At 40.4% G+C, this 23,565-nt stretch overlaps 1 protein-coding gene across 1 annotated transcript in view; it reads left to right on the forward strand.

The window, feature by feature from the left end:
- The first annotated feature begins 17,525 nt into the window (after nt 1-17,525).
- The window catches only part of btbd8 (BTB domain containing 8), a 139,417-nt gene continuing 133,377 nt past the window's right edge, over nt 17,526-23,565 (forward strand). The window contains exons 1-2 of the mRNA XM_051932783.1: nt 17,526-18,261; nt 20,065-20,258. Of these exons, the coding sequence (XP_051788743.1) occupies nt 20,122-20,258 (137 nt within the window). The 5' untranslated portion in view covers nt 17,526-18,261; nt 20,065-20,121. The remainder of the gene's footprint in view (nt 18,262-20,064; nt 20,259-23,565) is intronic.

The following is a 23,565-nucleotide window of genomic DNA, read 5'->3' on the forward strand; positions in this document are numbered from 1 at the left end:
GGATAAATATTTACATTTGAATAGCACTCATTAAAGGCTAAAGCAGTGGTCTTTGATTCAGACACCAAGGAGCCACTATGGCTGCTGGATATTGTTTCAGATTATTTCGTATTGAGCAGGCAGGTCTTACTTTTAGGGGTCTGGCTCATTTACAGTAATGATTTGGGGGCGCTAATAATGTGTAGCAAGTGAGGGGGAGCAAATCAACACAATGTCGTACAAAACAACATGCAGCCTCTTGGCTAATACTAGATAGGCCATTAAGAGGGTACTACACAGCAGGGCAGAACAGAACCAAAACGAAGTTCAAAAGTCGGAGTTCAGTAGCAGGGCAGACATCAAACTGCACAGCAGGTAAACTGCCAGGAAAGGAAAATCTACAAGCAGCACTCAGCGATGGAGAGAGAGTCAGAAAAGCAGGTGTCTAAAAGTTTAAGTGAAATGGTCCGACAAAAGTGACATGAGAAGGGGGCCCAAAGAGCTGGAGGGCAAGGCTTCACTTCAGAACTGAGAGGCTTTTTTATTTCAGAAGGAGAAGGTGACGGCTAAAACACCGGACAGTAAACCTCCTAGTTCTCAATTCACGTCCTGCACTGACTCGCCATGAAAACTGTAAGTGTAAAAGTGTAAAAAAACTGAATGCGAGGAGTATGAACTACAAGAAAAGATAGGAGCGGCGGAATGTTTTTAATTTAAGCAAACAGAGATTAACACTGCAGGGATTCAAATGATGAAGGGACTTACTATGGTGATGCAGGCTGGTGCTTTAAAATAAATTATCAGAAACAAGGAGGCAAGGACAGAAGCTGCTGAAGTTGGGTATTCACACAAAGACTAGTAAACATCTCTTAACACAGGTAATTGGCAATGCAGTTAAAAAGTTCTCAAATTATGGCATCACTAAAGCCTTCAACTCTTGTATCAGCAACGCCTCAGTGAAAAAGAAATGCAGATGTCCGCTTAATGTTGAACACACGGCTAGACACAAATGATACTCAAAAAGCTGCTCTAGATGGTGGGTACCACAGTAGATGGTCAGACCTCCAGACAGGGATAGAGGAGAATCCCTTGTATGGCCAGGATGCCATAATAAAGAAAATTGAATAGATGGACTTTCCAGCAGGGAGGCCAATATAATGAAAGGACCAGGGGAGACAACAATTTTTGTATCATTTATCCCCCGATATGCTAGATGACAGCATCCCTGTGTTAGGATTCCCACATGGACACCAGCATGGCATGCTGGGACCTGAAGTCCCATGGGGCAGCCATGTTGGGTTCTGTGGGGTCTGCCAGGGTGTGTAATCCCTACTCTTAGGGTCTTCTTTTAGACTTGAGGTGCTGTGGGGTTAGTAGATGTGTTCCTGTGTCTGTGTTTGTGTGCCCTGCAGTAGACTGGTGGGTCATCCAGGATGGGATTTTCTTTTGAATTTAATGCTGCCGAGATGAGCTGTGAAGGGAATGAGTTTCATTAGTTTCTAAAGGGACAAGAACATACTATTGACAGGCAACGGGAGCCCATTCAGTTCATCCAGCTTGTTTGATCAGCTAATAGCTAATTTGTCCCAATAAATAAAGTTGTGTCTTATCTATCTCGTCAAGACATTTTTTAAAAGTCATCAAGGATTCCGGTTCGACTACAGTACATGACTTGGTAGTTTGCTCCAAAATCCTCCTTATGTAAAGTAGTGCTTCCTGGCTTTAGGTAGCCATCTCTTCTGGAGACTAAAGAGGATTCATTTCCTTATCCTGTCACCCTGTAGGACATAACCTTTAGTTTTATGAAGGGCTTCTTATGGTGCTTTGCCTTTTTTGCAGCATGCTGACCTGAAACGTACATAGTACCCCCCATTCAGTCCCACTAGTGAGTTACACAGTCTAAGAGTAGCATTTGGATTCTCTTGTACCTGCTGCTAGAAGAAAAGATGGTGAGGAGCCCCTGAACAGGGAGGCGAATGTCCTTCAGGATGGCCAGAGTCCTACCGTGAGTGTGGCCCTTATACAACGGCTCAGTTGTAATTCTGATGAATTTGTCTTATAGTATTCCTGGAGTCTTTTCATTTTTGGAATTTTTTGTTTTGTATTTTGTTACCATTATTACTGCATGATGGATAACATAGTGGCATCGTGGTCAGCAGTCCTACCTCACAATATTCTGCCACATCATTAGGACACCATTTTGTATTCTGGTTTTGGATGGCTGCTGTCATATGATGACAATTTGCCTGGCCACTGACGTTTTGGTTTTGGTTTTGCTCTACGCACATCACCAGTCGCATGACACGGTCTCTACATATAAAAGATCTCGACACATACCTTCTCTTACCTTAGTGTTGGATCTTTATTACAGTGTGAGTTTGGGGGAAAGAAACCCAAATTAGGGTTAAGAGTATTGGTGTTTTGTCATCTTTGTTTTAAGTACACAATTATGGAAGATTATTCATTTTAAAATTAATGCAATGCAACGTGTTAACTATGTTGAAATGCAATACAAATGCAGGTTGGGCTATTTAATTTTGTCACGTTTCTATTGTGTCCTAATTAAAAACATATCAACTAAATGATTGATTGCTTTTCTGTATGACACACAATTTTTCGTGTCAGTTTAAAATACAATACAAAAGTAGATTACATTTTAGTTCATGTCCATTGATTGTGTGTCATAGCTAAAAACAAAGCAGACGTATTGCATTTTGCTTTGGGTCAGCTCCATGTGTATTGCATTTCGATTTGAGACCACTTTAATTGTGCCAAAATGAAATATAATCAAATGACCAATCAGCATCAAAACGTGGGGTAAGGAGCATCAACAGCTGGGGAAAGAGGCATTCCAATTGCAAGAAGGTGAACGGGGGGCCGATAAGGCAGGCGATTCGTCATTGCCTCACTGAACGGGTGGACTCTGGCCCTCTAAATGATGATTTCATTCTTTTTTTTTTTTTTTTAACTTTATTTATTAATTTTATTGTAATCATTCCATACAAATAGATCAATTTATAACACAAAAAAAATTGAAGACAAATCAAACCCCACCCCTGAGAAGGAGAGCTTAGCCAAAGGAGAATTGCTTAGGGCTTTTTAATAAGGCAACAATAAACAAAAGAAAGGAAGAAATATATATAGGTAAATAAAAAATGGAGAAGGGAAATAAATGCGGTAATAGTTATTCCTCTTATTCTAAAATAATATTGATTAGATCCTGCCAGGTTTTGAAAAAATTCTGTACAGATCATCTAACTGAGAATTTGATTTTTTCCAATTTCAAATAATATAAAACATCGGTTTCCCACTGACTTATCAGAGGAGAGTTAGGATTCTTCCAATTTAACAAAAAAAGTCTGCTTGCCAAAAGTGTAGTGAATGCAATCACAGTTTGCTTGTCCTTCTCCACTTCAAGTCCATCTGGAAAAACACCGAACACAGCTGTTAATGGGTTAGGAGGGATTGTGACCCCAAGGCTGTCTGAAAGGCACTTAAAAATTTTGGTCCAAAATGATGTTAGTTTGGTGCAGGCCCAAAACATGTGACCCAGTGAGGCAGGAGCTTGGTTGCAGCGTTAGCAGGTTGGATCTTGCCCTGGAAACATTTTGGACAGTTTTAAGTGAGACAGATGAGCTCGATATATAATCTTTAGTTGAATAATTCTATGCTTTGCGCATATGGAACTCGAGTGAATTCTCTGCTTTGCTACCTTCCACTCCTTTTCTTTTTGATATATTGATTAAGAGATCTTCTTCTCAATGTCCTCTTAGGTCTTTGATATGTAGGGACTCTAATAAGATTTTATATAATGCGGAAATGGTGTTTAATTCCTCGAAATTGAGCAGTATTTTTTCCAGCATGGTGGAGGGTACGAGGTGAGGAAAATCGGGCAGTTTCTGTTTAACAAAATTTCTAATTTGAAGATAGTGAAAGAAATGTGTAGCTGGGAGGTTGAGTTTGGAACGTAATTGTTCAAAAGATGCAAATATGTTGTCTATATAAAGATCTCTGAGCATTTTAATCCCAAAACTTTTCCAGGTATTAAAAAGTGGATATGTTTGCGAGGGTTGAAAGAGGTGGTTCTCTTGCAGAGGTGCCACTGATAAAAGATTTTCCATCTTAAAATGCTTTCTAAGTTGGTTTCATGTTCTGAGTGAGTAAAGCACAATTGGGTTATTAGTATATTTGCAATAACTTGCATTTATTGGAGCGCAGAGCAGGGAGTATAAAGAAGTACTACAGGATTTTACTTCTATTGTGAACCAAGCCTGTGTATGTTCATTTTTTTGTGTCCAGGTTTTTATGGCTTGTATGTTTGCTGCCCAGTAATAAAACTGAAAATTAGGTAGAGCCATGCCACCTTCTGCCTGAGGTCTTTGTAGGGTCGATCTTCGGATACGTGAGTGTTTTGAGTTCCAATTGAATGAGGTTATTATTGAATCTAATTGCTTAAAAAATGATTTATTGATATATATTGGAATGTTTTGAAATTAAAAAAGAAGTTTAGGAAGGATATTCATCTTAACAACGTTAATTCTTCTGGCTAGAGTGAGATGAAGGGTTGACCATCTATGCAAGTGTTGCTTAATTTTTTTCCATACAGACGGCAAAATTTTGTTGATAAAGAGCTTTATGTTTACTTGTGATATTTACCCCTAGGTATTTAAACTGATCTGCTATGGTAAAAGGTAGGGTGTCCAATCTAACATTATATGCTTGTGAATTCACTGGAAAGAGTATACTTTTATTCAGATTAATTCTAAGACCAAATATCTTTTGAAATTCTGTGAGTGCTGTTAAAACTGCAGGCATGGTGTTTTCTGGGTCTGATATATATAAAACCATATCATCTGCGTATAGAGAAATTTTCTGTTCCAGTCCTTCTCTGATAATCCCCTTTATCTGATAAGAATTTCGACAGTGAATCACCAGTGGTTCAATGGCGATTGCGAACAGCAGTGGTGACAAGGGACATCCTTGTCTGGTACCACGTTCTAGCTTAAAGTAATCTGAGCAAATGTTGTTAATACAAACTGAAGCTTCTGGACTGGTATACAGTAGTTTGATCCATGCACAAATATTCGGGCCAAACCCAAATTTCTCCAATGCAGTGAAAAGGCAGTTCCATTCAATCATATCAGATGCTTTTTCTGTGTTTAATGATAGTAATATGTCTGGGGTGTTTGATTTTGCTGGTGAATATATAACATTAAACAAGCATCGGTGATTGGAAGATAGGTGTTGGCCTTTAATAAATCCAGTTTGATCCTGTGATATTACCGAGGGCAGCACTTTCTCCATCCTTCTAGCTAGAATTTTTGAGAGTATCTTAACATCATTATTCAGGAGTGAAATTGGTCTGTATGATGCACATTGTAACAAGTCCTTATTTTGTTTAGGAAAGACGGTGATTAATGCTTGACGAAATGTTTGAGGTAGTATTTGGTTGTCTCTAGCTTCTGTAAATGTTGCCAATAAGAGGGGAGCTAGCTGAGTGGAGAATTTCTTATAAAATTCTACGGGGTAACCATCAGGGCCTGCTGATTTCCCGCTTTGAAGTGACTTTATAGCATCTAGTAATTCTGTTAGCGTCAGAGGTTTATCCAGTTCCTCAGCACTTAAAGCATCTATTTGTGGTGTCTGTAATGTATCCACAAATGCATTAGATTGTGTGTTGTTTTCTTTGAACTCAGTAGAATATAAGGATTTATAATAATCTCTAAATGCGTGCATTATATTTTTATGGTCAATGATTTTTTCTCCATTCGTGTTGGTGATTACTGGTATTGCATTGTGAACTTCTTGTTTGTGAATTTGTTGAGCTAAAAGCTTATTAGCTTTTTCTCCGTGTTCATAGTAATGATGTCTTGACTTATAAATAAGTTGTTCAGTTTCTTTAGTTGTTAAGATGTTGAGTTCTGTATGCAGGGCCTGCCTTTTCCTGTGAAGAGCTTCACTTGGACGCCTGGCTTGTTCTTCATCTATTCTAGTAATTTCGCTTCTTAGCTCTGACACTTTCTTGGTTTCTAATTTAGTTCTGTGGGAAAGATATGAAATAATCTGTCCTCTTAAGAAGGCCTTTAGAGTTTCCCAGAGTGTTCCTGTAGAGACCTCTGAGGGCGTGTTTGTCTCTAGGAAGAAGCTGATTTGTTTGGATATAAATTCTGTGCAGTTCTCGTCTGCTAATAGAAGTGGGTTAAGACGCCATCTACAAGGTGAGTGTGAGGGGCTTAATGATTTTAGCTCCAAGACTAGAGGGGCATGGTCGGAGATAACAATTGTGTCGTATTTGCACAATTTAATCGTAGGCAGGAAATTATTATCTATAAAAAAATAATCAATTCCTGAGTAGCTATGATGCACTGGTGAGTAGAACAAATATGATCTTGAGTTTGGGTTAAGAAACCTCCAGGGGTCTGATAAGTTGTGGGCAGTTAAAAACTGTGTAATTGTCTTTGCAGTGTTAGATGTCGTCCCCCCTGAAACAGGAGTCCTATCTAAGAGTGGATTTAAAACACAATTAAAGTCCCCAGCCATTATAATTTTATGAGTGTTCACATTGGGAATGGATGCAAATAGATTTTGCATGAATTCCTTATCATTGACATTGGGTGCATAAACATTTATCAAAATCATTTTACTGTTAAATAAGTTGCCCATGACCATCACATATCTCCCTTCAGGGCCCGATACTACATTTCATGTTAAATAAGTTGCCCATGACCATCACATATCTCCCTTCAGGGTCCGATACTACATTTCATTCTTTAGTGTGTCCAAAAAAAGAGAAAAACCATTGTAACCACAATGTGGCACCAGAGAGCACCAAACCACAGACCCAGCAATACACCACACATTAACATAATAAAATAAAGGATACTTATTCCACAATGCACCTTTGAAGACCGCCTTCCTGCAATGTGATACAACTGTGCAATCAATGAACAATAAACTCCACTATGTAAGGCAGCAAGCTCCTTTTTATGCCAAACGCAGGAATGCTTTCCATGTTTTCTGGGGAGCACTTCTGGGCCAGAAGGAAAGTAGGGAAGTCCTTCCCCGACTGTGCCATCTCTCGATCCCCAGGGACCCCAACAGGGCTGCACTTCCACTTCCGGACTCCATCTCCCAAGCACCCCTGTGGGTGTCCCGACTGGGTTCCTATACGAGGACCACTATCACCTGGAATATGGGGGATGGAACCACTCCTGATTCTTAGCTTCTGCTGGCCCCTCCATTAACTTACACAGGCCGGGTACAAAGTTATTTATTTGTTCTGCCAGCCAATCTGTCTGCGTCATTACACTGGCATCCCATCCAGGTAATAAGTTCTTCCCCATCTCATCCAGATGCCTGTTCTCTTCCTACACCGTATAATATCTGGTTACCAGAGAGGGTATGAATAGAAAGCTATGAAGAAACCCAACTCTGTGATGCTAACAAATGTTCCACTACATTCAGTATTAGTTAAAATTTAGTTTAACTGCACTGCTTAATTTAACATGTCTAAAAAGAAACAACTTTAGACAACTTAACATAAGAGTAAACATTTTCAGAAAGACCCAAAACTTGCTTTTTACCATTTTAGTTAACCACTCCACCGAACACATTGACTAAACATATCCTCGCCGGCAGAATACAGAAACGTTTAGGAGTGGAACGCCTCATTCGCCAACTGTTGCCACTCTTGACCCACCTTTTGATGCTGATTTGACTTCTTTTAGTTTTGGCAAGATTAAATTGTGGTCTCGAATCAAAATTCTATACGCACAGATCTGCTGGAAAGCAAAATGCAATATGTCTGCTTTGGTTTTAGTTATGACCTGCGATGTATGAACATGAATTAAATACGTTTCTGTTTTGCATTTTAAACTGGCAGTATAATTGTGTGATGTACTGAAAAGCAATCGATCGTTCGGTTGATATGTTTTTAATGTAATTATGATGTGATAAAACCGTTCAAAACCCAAATGCTCCACTTGCATATGTGTTGAATTTCAATGTAGTTAACATTTTGGATTCACATGTAATTTTGACATTTATGATCTTTCTTTCGCACTTGCCTAGCACTTCTGCTTTGGTTGTTAAGTTTTCTTTGGCCTTTCGCTGATATTTTTGCCTGTCTCTTGACTATGTTTTGACCATTTCCTAATAGTTCATTTCCATTCCCTGATACAATTCTAAGATTCATTTCTCCTTTAGTGTGGTGTCTCTTACAGATCACCAGAGTAGTAAGCTTATAGCCACAGATCTTCTGTGCAAGGTTCAAAGTCCAATCCAATTTTTTTCACTCCTGGTGCTGTAACTCTCCTGATGAAGAAATGACAGAAGTGCAGCAGTACCTGCACTGGCATAACCCTCTGCTTGAGGCGTCTCACAAAACAGAGACGTTTTTTAAGTTACTTCTGATGCCAGTGACAAAATGAATCTTGGGTGTGATACTGTTTCAACAGCTTTTTCAAAGTCATATGTAAATTGTGTCATCAACTTTGTTTTTTTTCACTGCGCCAGTTGTCCATTCAAAAAAGCTTTAACAGTTTCATTTGGTGGGATCCTCCTCTTGCAAACCCATGTGAGCTCTTATCTATGATATTAGACATATATAAACAAAAGACCTATGTGTGTGTGTGGAATAGTCCACTCTGCTCATACTCAACCACAGCCACTACATGGCGCAGGCACGCACCTCACGTCTCATTTCGAAAAACATGTGAGTAGCAAACACTGCCGTGCAACAACGACATTGTGCTAATGACACAGATGAAGAAACACAACATTGAAATGCCGCGACTCAACAACACGCAAGTGAAACTCCTCAACAACAGAGGGCAAGGCTTGACGTTTTCCCTAATAACTTTGTCTATCTGGAGGTAATTTCTCGAGACAAAGATTATTAGGACTCATATGCTAGCGATACAGCTAAGATATGGTACTGCCAGTGTCTTCTTACGAAAGCCAGTGGGGCAGCAAGCACCAGCGGGTCCATGTCCTCTGCTCTGTGTAATTTGTAAGAGTTAGCTGATGCCTCCTCAAGTTTACAAATAAAGTAAAACTGCTAGGGAGTCTTTGGGTTGTTTTTGGTCCGGAAGACCACATGCAGCTGGTATTTTCATATATTTAGACTTTTTACATATTTCTAATTATAGTTTCCATTGTTTTGCCAGGAATGGATTATTGGCTGATAATTACTGAGAACCACGTTGTTTTCTTTCTTGTAGATTGTAGGCACATTTGCAGTTTAGAGTAAAGTATAAACAGAGTTTATAATGTTATCCTCAGTTATGTAAGCATGCTGAAACTATGAGGATGCAATATATTTGAATGATTACTTCATATTAAACCTTATTATTTCTTTGCTCTTTTCATGCACAGAGGAGAGGATATTTGATCTGATTTGAATACAATGTTGTACTGTATACTTCATGGACTTGTAACTTGCTTATTGTAATGCAAAATATTAAACCAATAAAAATATATCCAGAGAATGGTGAGGACAGCAGAGGAAATCATCAGAACCACCCTCCCGTCTATACAAGATCTGTACTTGTCACCATGCCTCAAGGAGAGCCACCAAGATAGTCAGAGAAGATGGACGATTCAAACTTTTGCCCTTTGGCAAATGCTACCGCAGTACACGGTGCAGGGCAACCAGACTCAGTAGGAGTTCCTTCTCACAGGCCATCAGACTGCTCAACTCCCACCAAAAACAAACAGCATGCTGACCTACTGGGACTGTTACATTTCTAAGGATAGAGCTGTTAGGCAAGAGGAAAAGTGGCGGGTCTAAGAGAAGGTTTATGAATGTGGTGAGAGAGGACATGCAGGTGATGGGTGTGACAGAGTGAGATGTAGAGGACAAGAAGATATGGAAGAAGATGGTCTGTTGTGGCAACCCCTAATGGGAGCAGTAGAAAGAAGAAGAAGACATTTCTGAACACATACAACAGACTGTTTGAACACATAAATTCCCAATCTCATATCTCCTAAAATGCTGTTATGTCTGTGCATTATGTTAACGTTTTTCGTCACTTGAACACGTTAGTTATTCACCAATGCGACTATTGGATTATACAAATATTCTGTCTGTTTACTCTGTCTATTATGTCTTCCTTTTGTCATATTGTTTGTGCTTGTGCATTGTGCTTGGAGATATGCAATTTCATTCAGCTGTGCACTCCTTGTCATATGGTTTGAATGGCACTAAAGTAAATCCAATCCAATCCAATATATTAAAATTAAATTAAGTATATGCTATTTGGGACGGCACAGTGACGCAGTTGTAGCGATGCTGCCTCGCAGTTAGGAGACCTGGGTTTGCTTCCCGGGTCCTCCCTGTGTAGAGTTTGCATGTTCTCCCCGTGTTTTCATGGGTTTCCTCCCACAGTCCAAAGACATACAGGTTAGGCGCATTGGCGATCCTAAATTGTGCTTGCTGTGTGTGTGTGCCCTGTGGTGAGCTGGCGCCCTGCCCGGGGTTTGTTTCCTGCCTTGCGCCCTGTGCTGGCTGGGATTGGCTCCAGCAGACCCCCGTGACCCTGTAGTTAGGATATAGCGAGTTGGATAATGGATTGATGGATATGCTATTTGGAGCTGCTCTTGGTCAATTAATTTCTCATGACTGTAAGAACTTACTGTTCTCTGTATAATCTTTTATTTATTTTTTCAAATATGCCTTCTAGGGTGACTGCTTGAAGAGAACCTCCAGCCAGCCTGCCAAATATACAGAAATATGATTAGCAACTTCAAATCAGTAAAGCATAGGACTGAGAATTGGGTCGGGGTCATTTTTCATTTTTTTATCTCTAAAGTACTTACCCCTTGTGAACGGCACTATATAGCGCCCGACCCGGCACAGACTCAGGCAGAGGCACGTACTTAATTAAAGCACACTTTTATTCTTCTTCAGCCATGGGGCATGCCTTCCCCGTGTCCCACAGGCCTAACACAGTCCCAAAAGCACTTAAATACAGCACAACAAACACTCTCTCTCTTCTCCCTTTACCACTACCACTACCACTACCACCACCACCACCACCACCACCACTCCTCCTCCTCCCGACTCTGGCTCTCTTCAGTGGTGGTGGCTGGCCTTTTTTATACCCCACCCGGAAGTATTCCAGGTGCTTGATCACCTGGGTCTAATTGCATTTCCGGGTGGGGCTGAGGAATTGACCAGCCGGGCTGCCAAGACCATGCAGCTCCCCCTGGCGGCCATCCAAGCCCGCAACCAGGCTGTGGAGGACTCCATGTCCCATGGAGCCATGCACCAGGCTGGGGAATCATCATCCGCCAGGGAGGCTGCCACCAAGCATCCCGGGGGAGGTATTGAGCTGCCCGTGGTGGCTCCCCCGGAACAGATGCAGCAAAGGCGCCCCTGCCGGGCATGGAACCCGGCTGTCCTTTACACCCCGTATTTCATGCTTAAGATGTCTGTTGTTATTAACAGTATATATCTTGTACCATGACCCATAATAGCCAGAAATGTTCCTTAACTTAGCATTGGTTTGACACCATGACAATAAAACACATTATTTAACATGTTTGTACATATGGATAATTACTTTTTTTTACGTATACAGTAATCCCTCGCTACTTCGCGGTTCACTTTTCGCGGATTCACGACTTCGCGGATTTTATATGTAAGCATATCTAAATATATAACGCGAATTTTTCGCTGCTTCGCGGGTTTCTGCGGACAATGGGTCTTTTTACTTCTGGTACTTGCTTCCTCAGTTGGTTTGCCCAGTTGATTTCATACAAGAGATACTATTGGCGGATGGCTGAGAAGCTACCCAATCAGAGCACACAGTTAAGTTCCTGTGTGCTGCTGATTGGCTCAGCGACGGAGTGCTGCATTAACCAGGAAGTCTCATCTCACTCATTCAGCATTAACGTGCTACTGCTTCAGGGGTCGTGTCCAAGTACCAACAGAAGATGCAAATGATTGCAGAAAAGGTAAAAGTTTTGGATATGTTGAAGGAAGGGAACAGCTACACCGCTGCAGGACACCATTACAGCATCAATGAGTCCACGATTCTTTTTATTTAAAAAGGAGGAAAAGCATATAAGATCTACGGCCGCAGTGTCCTTTAACCAGGGTGCAAAACGAGTTGCAAGTGGACATGATAAGGCAGTAGTCTGGATGGAATCTGCTTTAGGAATCTTTGCAACAAGGTCGACGACGTCATGACCGCCTACAAGCTGCTACGTGTACTTCGCAATACAGTAAGTGTAAACTTATCTACCGATTTCATATTGCTTAGCAGTTGTCCCTGATTTTAATAGAGTAAATGGTGGGTTGTAAACAATACAGGGAGGGTTTAAAAACGTCCAAATTCACGTTAAATAATTAAATAAATATGGTGTCCCTACTTCGCTGAAATTCAGTTATCGCGGTCGGCCTTGGAACCTATCTCCCGCGATAAGTGAGGGATTACTGTATTCACTATTATATAAATAAAAAGCTCCAATGAAAACTGTGACCAATTTTAGCACATTCTCACTGATAAAAGTGAAACTGATTAGTATGTGAGAGAGAGGTTTATACAGCGCATTGCCGCACCCACCACATGACAAACCACCTCAGGACCCCAGATTATGACCCGAGTGCAGCCATATAACGGGTGACACCTCAGCACCACACTAGTTCAGATGGAATGGAACCAATGTGAGTTTTTTTATGGTGGCTGGAGTGCCAATCCTGCCACCAACCCCCAAGTTGTCCCTGCCACTTGGAGGACCTACTAGCTGGGCTGGATGCAGGTTAACGTCATAACCAGGACAGAGCAATTACAGGTTAAGGGCCTTGCTCAAGGGCCCAGCGGAGTGGAATACTTTCTGACATTTACAGGATTTGAAACAGCGACCTTACAATTGCCAGTGCAGGTCCCTAACCTCAGAGCCACCGCTCCGCCTTACTTGGAATGGTATAAAATAATATTACTTATATTTCTTACCTTTTGATGTATTTCATAAAACACTGAAATGCTACAATAAGCTGACCTGCTGTTCAGGGTTAGTATCTGCACTGCCTATGACCCTGCCGAGATTTTTCCCACATCACTACACAGGATAGAAGAGTTTTCAGAAAAAAAGAACTCGTAGATGGAGCATTGAAATTAAAATGAATCATTTCTGGGGCTGAGAATGCAGGTTGCATCATAGAAGCCCAGGATGAGCTTGATTGAATTAATCTAATTTAATGATCTCGACCCCACCAACATGAAGCAGAGAAAGCTAATTGATCTAATTTGAACTTTGAGCTCTGGGCACCGGGCAGGGAGGAATATCTTATTAAATATCTCCTCAAACTGAACTGTAATCTCCTTATATGACTTACCTGGCTTGTCTGTAGCTCATCAACACTGTAATTGTTACAGACACTCATTTATACATGAGATTTCCTGAAGTGAACATGACTTGTGCAGTTGTTCCATTACTACCAGACACCAGAATGAGCAATAAGTGAACAGGAAATTCACTTTGTCTTCATTCTTGGGGCCAAGACAGAGGTGCAGTGGTTAGCAATGCTGACTCACAGCTCTAAGACCCAGCATCGGATTCACACTCTGGGCAATAGATAGATAGATACTTTATTAATCCCAAAGGGATATTCACATACTCCAGCAGCAGCATACTGATAAAGAACAATACTAAATTAAAGAGTGATAACAATGTAGGTATACAGACAGACAATAACTTTGTATAATTTTAACGTTTACCCCCCCCGGGTGGAATTGAAGAGTTGCATAGTGTGGGGGACGAACGATCTCCTCAGTCTGTCAGTGGAGCAGGACATTGACAGCAGTCTGTCGCTGAAGCTGCTCCTCTGTCTGGAGATGATACTGTTTAGTGGCTGCAGTGGATTCTCCATTATTGACAGGAGCCTGCTCAGTGCCCGTTGCTCTGCCACAGATGTCAAACTGTCCAGCTCCGTGCTTACAACAGAGCCTGCCTTCCTCACCAGTTTGTCCAGGCATGAGGTGTCCCTCTTCTTTATGCTGCTTCCCCAGCACACCACTGCATAGAAGAGGGCGCTCGCCACAACCGTCTGATAGAACATCTGCAGCATTTTATTGCAGATGTTGAAGGATGCCAGCCTTCTAAGGAAGTATAGTCGGCTCTGTCCTTTCTTACACAGAGCATCAGTATTGGCAGTCCAGTCCAATTTATCATCCAGCTGCACTCCCAGGTATTTATAGGTTTGCACCCTCTGCACACAGTCACCTCTGATGATCACGGGGTCCATGAGGGGCCTGGTCCTCCTAAAATCCACCACCAGCTCCTTGGTTTTGCTGGTGTTCAGTTGTAGGTGGTTTAAGTCACAACATTTAACAAAGTCTTTGATTAGGTTCCTATACTCCTCTTCCTGCCCATTCCTGATGCAGCCCACGATAGCAGTGTCGCCAGTGAACTTTTGCACGTGGCAGGACTCCGAGTTGTATTGGAAGTCCGATGTATACAGGCTGAACAGGACCGGAGAAAGTACAGTCCCCTGCAGCGCTCCTGTGTTGCTGACCACAATGTCAGACCTGCAGTTCCCAAGACGCACATACTGAGGTCTGTGTGTAAGATAGTCCACGATCCATGCCACCAGGTATGAATCTACTCCCATCTCTGTCAGCTTGTCCCTAAGGAGCATAGGTTGGATGGTGCTGAAGGCACTAGAAAAGTCTAGAAACATAATTCTTACAGCACCACTGCCTTGTCCAAGTGGGAGAGGGATCAGTGTAGCATGTAGATGATGGCATCCTCCACTCCCACCTTCCCCTGGTATGCGAACTGCAGAGGGTCGAGGGCATGGCGGACCTGTGGCCTTAGGTGGTGAAGCAGCAGCCGCTCCATGGTCTTCATCACATGTGACATCAGAGCGACAGACCGGAAGTCATTCAGCTCACTAGGACGTGATATCTTTGGGACGGGGGTGATGCAAGATGTTTTCCAAAGCCTCGGGACTCTCCCTTGTTCCAGGCTCAGGTTGAAGATGCACTGTAGAGGACTCCCCAGCTCCAGTGCACAGGCCTTCAGCAGTCGTGGCGATACTCCATCTGGACCCGTTGCTTTGCTGGCACAAAGTCTCCTCAGCTCTCTGCTCACCTATGCTGCTGTAATTGTGGGTTGGGGGAAACTCTCTCCTATGCTGGTATCAGCAGAAGGATGGTTGGAGGGTGCAGTACTCTGAGGTGAGAGTGGGTTAGGGTGGTCAAACCTGTTAAAAAAGTTGTTCATCTGGTTTGCTCTCTCCACATCTCTCTCGATGGTGGCACCCCGCTTCGAGCAATGCATGGGTCTGAAAAATGAATGAGTGAATGAGACATGTACCAGAAACCCAAATAGGAATATTTTTGACCTCATATTGCTTTGTTTCAATATTGTTGCATCTTATCTTTCTACATGGAGATTGCATACTTGTATACATGATGGTTATTATTAATAGTTCCAATTTTCTCCCATATGCCAAATATTTCCAAGCTGGGTTAACTGACAACTCTGAATTGGCATGGTATGACTAAGTGTGCTCCCCAGTGAATTGGCCTCATTAAAAAGTGTCAGTTCCACCTTTGCAGCCAGATACTGGTAAGTCTGCAGTTCCCTTCAACTTTGTAATGAAAAAAAAAAAAAGATTCAGGGAATAGATGGTGTGACCACAAAGGGACGCCAGAGAGCGCCAAACCACAGACAGTAAAGCATCACACGTTGATACAGCAAAATAAAGGATTTCTATTCCTTTCTGAAGCACCTCTCCAACTCTCCTTCCAGTAAAAGGCCACACATACAATTATAAACGCAATAAACCAATGAATCTTTCCTCCTTCTGAGTGTTACCCACTTCCTCCCGACTCTGATTCTAAGAGTTATGGAAGTGGGATCCTTTTAAATACGAACTCGGGCAGCACCCTTGACCGTACCCCCCCCCCCCCCCCCCCAAAAAAAAGCCTTACAGGGCTGACCTTTCGAACTCCAATTCATATGTAGTCCTGTGGGTATCCAGACTGGGACCCTGCATGAGGGCCTCTGCTACCTAGAATGGTGGGGGATGAATTGCTCCAGTGGTGGTTCAGTATAGGAATTATAAGGCTTCCCACCTGGGTATTGCCCACACGTATTCCATCCTTCCATTATGAAATCCCGGATGGGTAAGGAATTCACCTCTGTTCTGGGTGGGACATCCACTCATCCTCTGGGGCATCTACAATGGATAGTTCAATTTCCAGGAATTATTGACATTTCAGAAATACGACTGGTATAAATCCATCTTAGATGTGACTATAGCAGGGATTTTAAAGAAGGACACGAGACTGATGATGAGGTAACCTTATGTGTGATGCTGGTGAGATAGATTCCAGCATTCCATAGCCTAAATTTAGCAAGTGTGTTTGATAATGGATGGATCAATGTATGGGTCTTAAAAATGAATGGATGAATGAATGAGACAAGTACCTGAAAACCAAACAGGAATGTTTTTGACCTCATATTATGTTGCTTTCAAATTATTGCCATTTTTTATGAAAAGCTTTTACACATGAATGTGTTAAGGCATTAATCTCCTATATAAAGTTGTGGAAATGACACGTAGAAATCTATATACGTGTAACTATCATTCTAAGCTTATTTGGAAATGCTTGAAGGCAGTATAAAGCTATACTGTGTGGACAAGAGAGACAGTTCCTTATATTACAGAATGATTACACTCTCGGAAGGTTTCACTGTTGTTGTATATCTCAGAACACCCCAATTTAGATTGCAATGATGTAAGACTAAATAGATCAAAATCTTATTAAGCAATGTAGCAATGTGTGTACCATCTGTAACCACGACAGGCAGTACGCCACATTTACTTTAAACTGACATTTATAATTTTATTACATGTTTAGTGAGATCATTAAAAATACAACCCGTTCAGACAAAAGCAGAATATGAGACTAGCTACGGAGGAAGAAGTATTCACCTTTGTGACATCAATAAAACATGTTTAACCTAGAATAACGTATTTCTGAGTTCTATGGGCATTTTACTCAGTGACACCCTGCAGTTACCGAGTGCGCACAGAAACGTTTATTGCATTCTGTCAGTTATTAAAGCCCAAACCATGCGGTTTGTGTGGTGGGGTGCAGCAAAACAACGGGGTATCGGCGTCCCAGCAAGCTCTTTCCCGTCTGGCTGTTCTTGCACTTATCCCGCGCAAGCGCAAACACAATTTCGTTTAGTCATCAAACGTTTGCAGGGCCTTGTGTAGCAGAGCAGTGCGACCCAAACCAACACTACGCAGCACCGAATGATTTTTTGACTTCTGACTTACGTACTACCAGATCATCGTCGCAAACATAAAGAGTGAGATTGGAAAGAAGGAGCAAATGTTTACACCTCTATCAGCTAACTATGTTTATATAACATTGTCAAAAATGCTCAGTCCAATAATGACGCAGCCACTGACGGACGGGGCGGGCTCGTTCATGTTAAGTCTATGCCAGGGTGTTACTGTTACCCTGATTTGCGTTCCCATCCCAGCCCCAGTACTAACTGTGTGGAGCTAACATATTAGTGAGGTGCCTTGGGTCCCGTAAAACCAGGACCTGCAATTAACAGAAAATGAGTGGATGGATGGCAAGAATTATACACCTTTAATAAAACCTAAGTGTTCCCCAACACTGTGTGTTAAATGTTATTGCCTATTCATTTTTCAGGCAAACATGACGATCGAGGCGTCCTTTGAGGTAGGACTAAATTAGTCAGTGTGCAAGAGCGACTCTTTGATAATTGGCGGTGTCATAGCATGCACCCTGATCGCAGTTCCTGATCCAAGACAAAGTAGATTTTTGAAAACGAATTAACAGCTCTGAAGTACAGTACTTTTCAGGATTCCGCCCATGCGCATTCAGCTGAGGTTTGTGCGGAGCCGGTGTGCTGCCTATTCCGATGCCGCACTGTGCGCTATGTGGCGAATTTTGTTACCGCTGGCCCTTTAAGCGCGCTCTTCCAACCGGAGCCCTCATTTCCGGGTTGTGACGTCACTCAACTGGCATGGCTGTGTTTTGAGAGGCGAGTAACTGAAAGCACGGAGCCTCGTGTTATTAGCGCTCTAAATTAGGGCGCTACTGCGATTTTGTTGCCACAGTTCTATTAAGGTGGAGTTGGATGAACCGAACAAAACAAAGCCATTTTCAGTTTTCCATTTGCTTTGTTACGGAGGGATGTTGCCGCTACCATAGCAACTTCGCTTGTTCGAGAAAGCATACAGCCCAGTCCATCAGGGAATCCCTCTTCGTTATTTAAGCAGAAGTAAGTTTATTTCAATTAATATTGTATATTTCTAACTCCTTTTTCATAGCCCCAGGTTTGAAACTTTTATTCTGTATTTTCACGGTATTTTGCACAGTACATTTTTTTAACGCCCACTTATAATACAAAGCGTTGAATGTTAAGTTTGTTTTGTTTTTCCTTTAAGGGAAGGAGGCAACACACCGAGTGCATCTTTCTGGGGAATGTATGCAGCAATGTCGTCCACTCTTGGGCTTTATTTACATCCCCATGTACAGGTCAAATGTTGACCACTCAAGGGAAGAGTAGCACTGCTGCTTTGCAGTAAGGAGACTGTGGAAGATTGTGGGTTCGCTTCCCGGTTCCTCCCTGTGTGGATAGCGCTTTGAGTACTGAGAAAAGCGCTATATAAATGTAATTAATTATTATTATTATTACTATTGAATGCAGGTCCATGGGCTGTTGGTAGGGTGAACCATAACATGGCCCGAATGAAGGCGATGCCGCCCTTTTCATAGTTGGGTAGAGCCCTGGTGCCCACTTGTGTCACAGCAGACTCCCCTAATAAGAACAAATTTTATTACATACCTCTGAACTGAGGGCTGTTTTGCTACTGAATAGAGTTTGAGTTACAATGCTAACTATTAGAAGCTGGAGCATGTATATTGCTGTGCTCCTCCGTTGAGTTTGGCATTGTTTAGGAGTGTTGTTTTTTCTTTGTCGGTGATTACTATCATTTTATCAGGGTTATTAATTTCCCAAGGAATATTGTCCTTTAGGTCATTCAATCATTTTCTTGAAATATTCTTTTCTAGTTGGAGTTGGACTTGTTCTAGAACGATGCAGTTATTTCAATCCCATCATGGGTGTCAGAACTTGGTGTTGCCCATTTATTCCTATTAAAGTAGAAACATGAAAATTGCATGAAAAAGATGTTAATAAGTGTGCACACTTTTTTTTGTTTAATCACTGCTTTTCAGAAGGCACTTATTTTAGTACAGGAGCACAGGTTATGGAGCCTGTCCTTGGAGAATCAGGTGCAGGGCAGGAGCCTATTGTGCACAGGGCACACTTGCGATAATCGAATTTAGAGAGACTAATTTAATTTGTAAAACTTTGCCTGAAGAAGGGGCTTAAGTTGCCTCAAAAGCTTGCATCTTGTAATCTTTTTAGCTAGCCAATAAAAGGTGCCATTTTGCTTGACTTCTCATTATAAGACTTTGGAATAAAGTGAAAAATTAGAATACTGAATAGAGACCCACAGAAACAATAGGGAAAAATTAGCAAATTCTCCATTGAAAAAGTTCCCACTTTTGGGATTTAAAGTAGTTTCCTTTGGGATTAATAAATACTCTGGTTCTGAATAAACTCAAGAATTTAGAGCTGTGAGGAAGCTGTGCTAACCACATCACCACATACTGTTTCTGAAAAAGAAAGTGTATTAAGAGAAGCTACTTGCCTGTTGTCATGTGAGATGTGCATTTAGCTTTTAATTAAAAAGGCCAGCGTATCACAAGGTACATTCAAAATCCATCTTCCAAGTTAGATTAGTATAAATTGTACATACAGGTCTGTAAGTTTAGTATCACCATCTTACTGTAAAAAGTATTATATTTATCATGTGAATGTCTGTCTTTGAATTAACTATGTGTTATTGTTTGTTTTTTCTTTTAATAATAAAATAATTTGTATAAGAGGTATGCTGTGCATTATGTTTGAATATAGTGTAATCTACAATCTGTCCCATAACTGGATTTATAGATCATCCACAAATCTTTAAATATTAGCCAACGATTTAGTTGTGTTTTCTGTGTTTTTCGCCAGGCCTGTGACTAAGCATGTAAAAAATTGTCTTGATTGTATGGACTTCTTGAACTTGTCATGGCACATCTGAACTGGAATTTTAAACAAAATGTGGCCATACCAGAAAGTACCAAAGGATTTCAAGAAAAAGAAAGAAAAGAACGGCAAAAACTAAAGGAAAATCTAGCATTACAGCTCTCTAATGATCTTGATAGGTGAGAATATATATATATGTATATATACTATAATATGTATAAGTGGACAAATGTTATACTAGTTCATTTGATTTTTTTTTTATTTGGTGTGATTTATTAATCCCTGTGATTGAATAGCATGTTTTATGGATTGGTAAAATGTACAGGCAAGTGTTCATTTAATATTAGTATTTTTTTAATTATACACTTCTTTTTGTGATTGTTACTCTGTGGGGAATGATCACTTTTAGACTGTCTACACTATGGCATAGTAGAACATTCTTAAACTCACGTAGTTCAGTTCTAAGACATAGAGGATGGGTAAGCCTATCCCAGATGCATTAGGTGCAAGGCAGGAACTGGCACTGGATGAAGCTCCTTCAATCAGAAATGCCACCCATGCACATTGGAAAGCATGGGAAAGGTGCTATATAAATAAAATGTATTATTATTCCCACACTGACACAGTCCACTTTAGGACTACCAGTTCATCTACCAAGCACTTTGTTGGAATGTTTGAATAAAACCCACACACATTTAAGGAAAATGTGCACGTTTATACAGGCAAAGCCAGGGTATGGTGTGTACACTGAGGGCTCTAGATCTGTGCAGGAGCATCACTAGCCATTGCTCCTCTCACACTTCAACCAATAGATCTTTATTTTATATACAGTAGCACTTTCTGTAGTGAGCAGAGTAACACAAGCTTTTTGTAAATCTGTTAAGGTTAAGAGGACTACATCAGAGAAGGTTATAAAAAGACAAACACTGGATGTAAAATACTGCGACTGTCAAAAGAAGAATCAACAATGTAATTTTAAAAATTAAGTTATTCAGGAGGATTTGGACATCTTAAGTAGCAATAAAGATACAAGCAAAGTATGGTCTTTCCAAGGTCTAACAATACAGAGATAGTCAATAAGCAATATTCGTATCTACGGGTAAAATAGTAAGAGTCTGATACATTTGGTATGGAGTCTCTGTCTGTATTGGTAAGCATGACGAATCAGAAGGAGCTTGAAGATACCGAACAGAAATAGAGGAAAGTAGATATTTCTAAAGAAAAGAACAGTAAATGCGATTAGCTAGTATTTAGAAAGGTGCTGCTCACAAAGCAAAGGAGAGTTTATTCAACACTGTTGAAAGTTTGGCAACCAGTGATTATTGTAGATATTGGTTTAAGTAACAAGAACCAATGTGGATTTAAAAAATACAAATCAGCTTCAGATGAGATAGAAATTAGATGGTATGAATTGGTGAATTTAGTAATCTGACAGAAAGAAGTGGAAATATGCATGTTAAAAGAAGTATTGGCACTTTAAGAAGACCTGAGAAGATTTGCATTTATTGGTTTTAAACATTTAGATTGGGTGTAGTGGTCAGTTCTTGCAGAGCAGTAGTCAAATCCAGAGAGAGGGGATTGAGGTTGAACTGTTATAGACAAAGTCCAAAATGTTTACATAGAAGAATGAGGGTCTTGTCTTGATTCTGAAATGTAATCTTACCTGTTATCTCCAATAAATCATTTGTTTTCCCATGCCTCTGAATGATAATTTTAGAGAATGATGTTGTCATTGCACCTGTTGGCAGTTAAACGTTAGTTTTAAGGCCCATACAGCAGTGTATTTAGTAATTGCTCTTCAAGCCCTTTTAACTGTATTTGTGCTATTGTTAAGTATGTGATTCTCATTGTTATTTTATAGTTTATGTGAACTAGCAGAAGAAATTGGCTTTGAATGGGGCATTTGATACATAAATGATAAAGATGCATCAATGTTTGTTATTGAGCATGTTTGTTTATCAAAATAAACTTAAAAACTTCACAATTCATTTAAAAAGAATAATCATTGAGTTCCAATTTAGACCCAAAAATATTTATTTTTATTTCCCACTCTAGAATAGCCCAAAGCCAGCATCATGAAAATGTATTTGCCTCATTACTCATTTCCTGTGTTATTGGACACCAAATATTTTCCATTTTTCCACCAAACTCTAATGTTAGACATGGAACACCTGAAAGAGCAAGCAATACTTTTTAAACATAGGTAATTTATTGAATGAACAAAGCTATCCAGCTCCAACTGACATGAAGAAGTATTTGTACCTTTATACTTAAGAACCTGTGCTGGTAGCTTCAGTTGCAGTAACTTCTAGACACTTCCTATGATTCAGCATCAGTCTTCCACATAACTGCGGGTAAATTTTAGCCCGTTGTTCCTTGAAGAACTGCTTTAATTCAGATACATTGGTAGAATTTTATGAATAAACTGCTTGTTTCAGGTCCTGCCACATCTGTATTCCGTTTCTTTAACCAGTCCAGTCCAAAACTTCAGCTTTGCTATTGTAATGTAGATTTGGTTTTATATTGTGGATCATTGTCTTGTTGTTTGACTCCACTCACCTTCAACTCCGCGGATTGATGGATGGCTGGATATTCTCCTTAAGAAATTTTCTGGAAAACATCAGATTTCATAGTTCAGGTTCTGAGGGCAATATGCATCTCTATGCAGTCATAGTGCCACAAACATGTCTGACTGTATTGTATGATGTTGTTCTTACAGTGGAATGCTGTGTTTGCTTTATGATGGGCATAATTAGATTAGGTAAACTTTATTAATCTCAAAAGGGAAATTTAGATGCATAAAGCAGCAGAAACATAAAAAAAACAAAGATATAGACTCACGGGACAAATATCAATCAATTTACAGAGAGACAAATAAAATAAAATAAATATTATAGTGAGCAGAAATTGCAAAATAAACCTGAAGAGTATTAGCATTATTTTGGTACATTGGGAGGAAAGATTGAATTGCCTGATAGCCTTGCTACTCTCTAGTGAAGTCAGTTTCATCATGTTGTCTTGCTAAGGCAAGAGAAGCCTGCAGGTGCCTGATGTCTATATATTAGATGTTTTACTTGAAGAATTGAAAATATTTCTGAGACCTTAACCTTAATCACATTTTTCATGTATTGTCAGGAATATCTATAATAATATTAAAGGATTTTAGAACCTTTTTTGGTTACTTCACATAGACCCTTTTGTTTTTTACTAAATTTCAAAATGAAATGTAGGACACACAGTCAGGTTAATGATGTACTTGATAAACCGTGGTGCAATGCATGACATTGAGTTATATGACTGATTTTCATTAGTGTGACTTATGCTAGAAGTACTATTAGACAATTTCTAACAAAATGCATTTCATACAGAAATGACTCGCTGAAATGCAGTTATTGTATCAAAAAGTCCGTATTAAAATTGCTCGCCCATCTGTTTTCTTATTCCAGTTTAGGGTAAAAGAGTGTGCGCTACAGTATTGGGAACAAA

The sequence above is a fragment of the Erpetoichthys calabaricus genome, chromosome 10 (assembly GCF_900747795.2).
Source record: "Erpetoichthys calabaricus chromosome 10, fErpCal1.3, whole genome shotgun sequence".
NCBI classification, from domain to species: domain Eukaryota; kingdom Metazoa; phylum Chordata; class Cladistia; order Polypteriformes; family Polypteridae; genus Erpetoichthys; species Erpetoichthys calabaricus.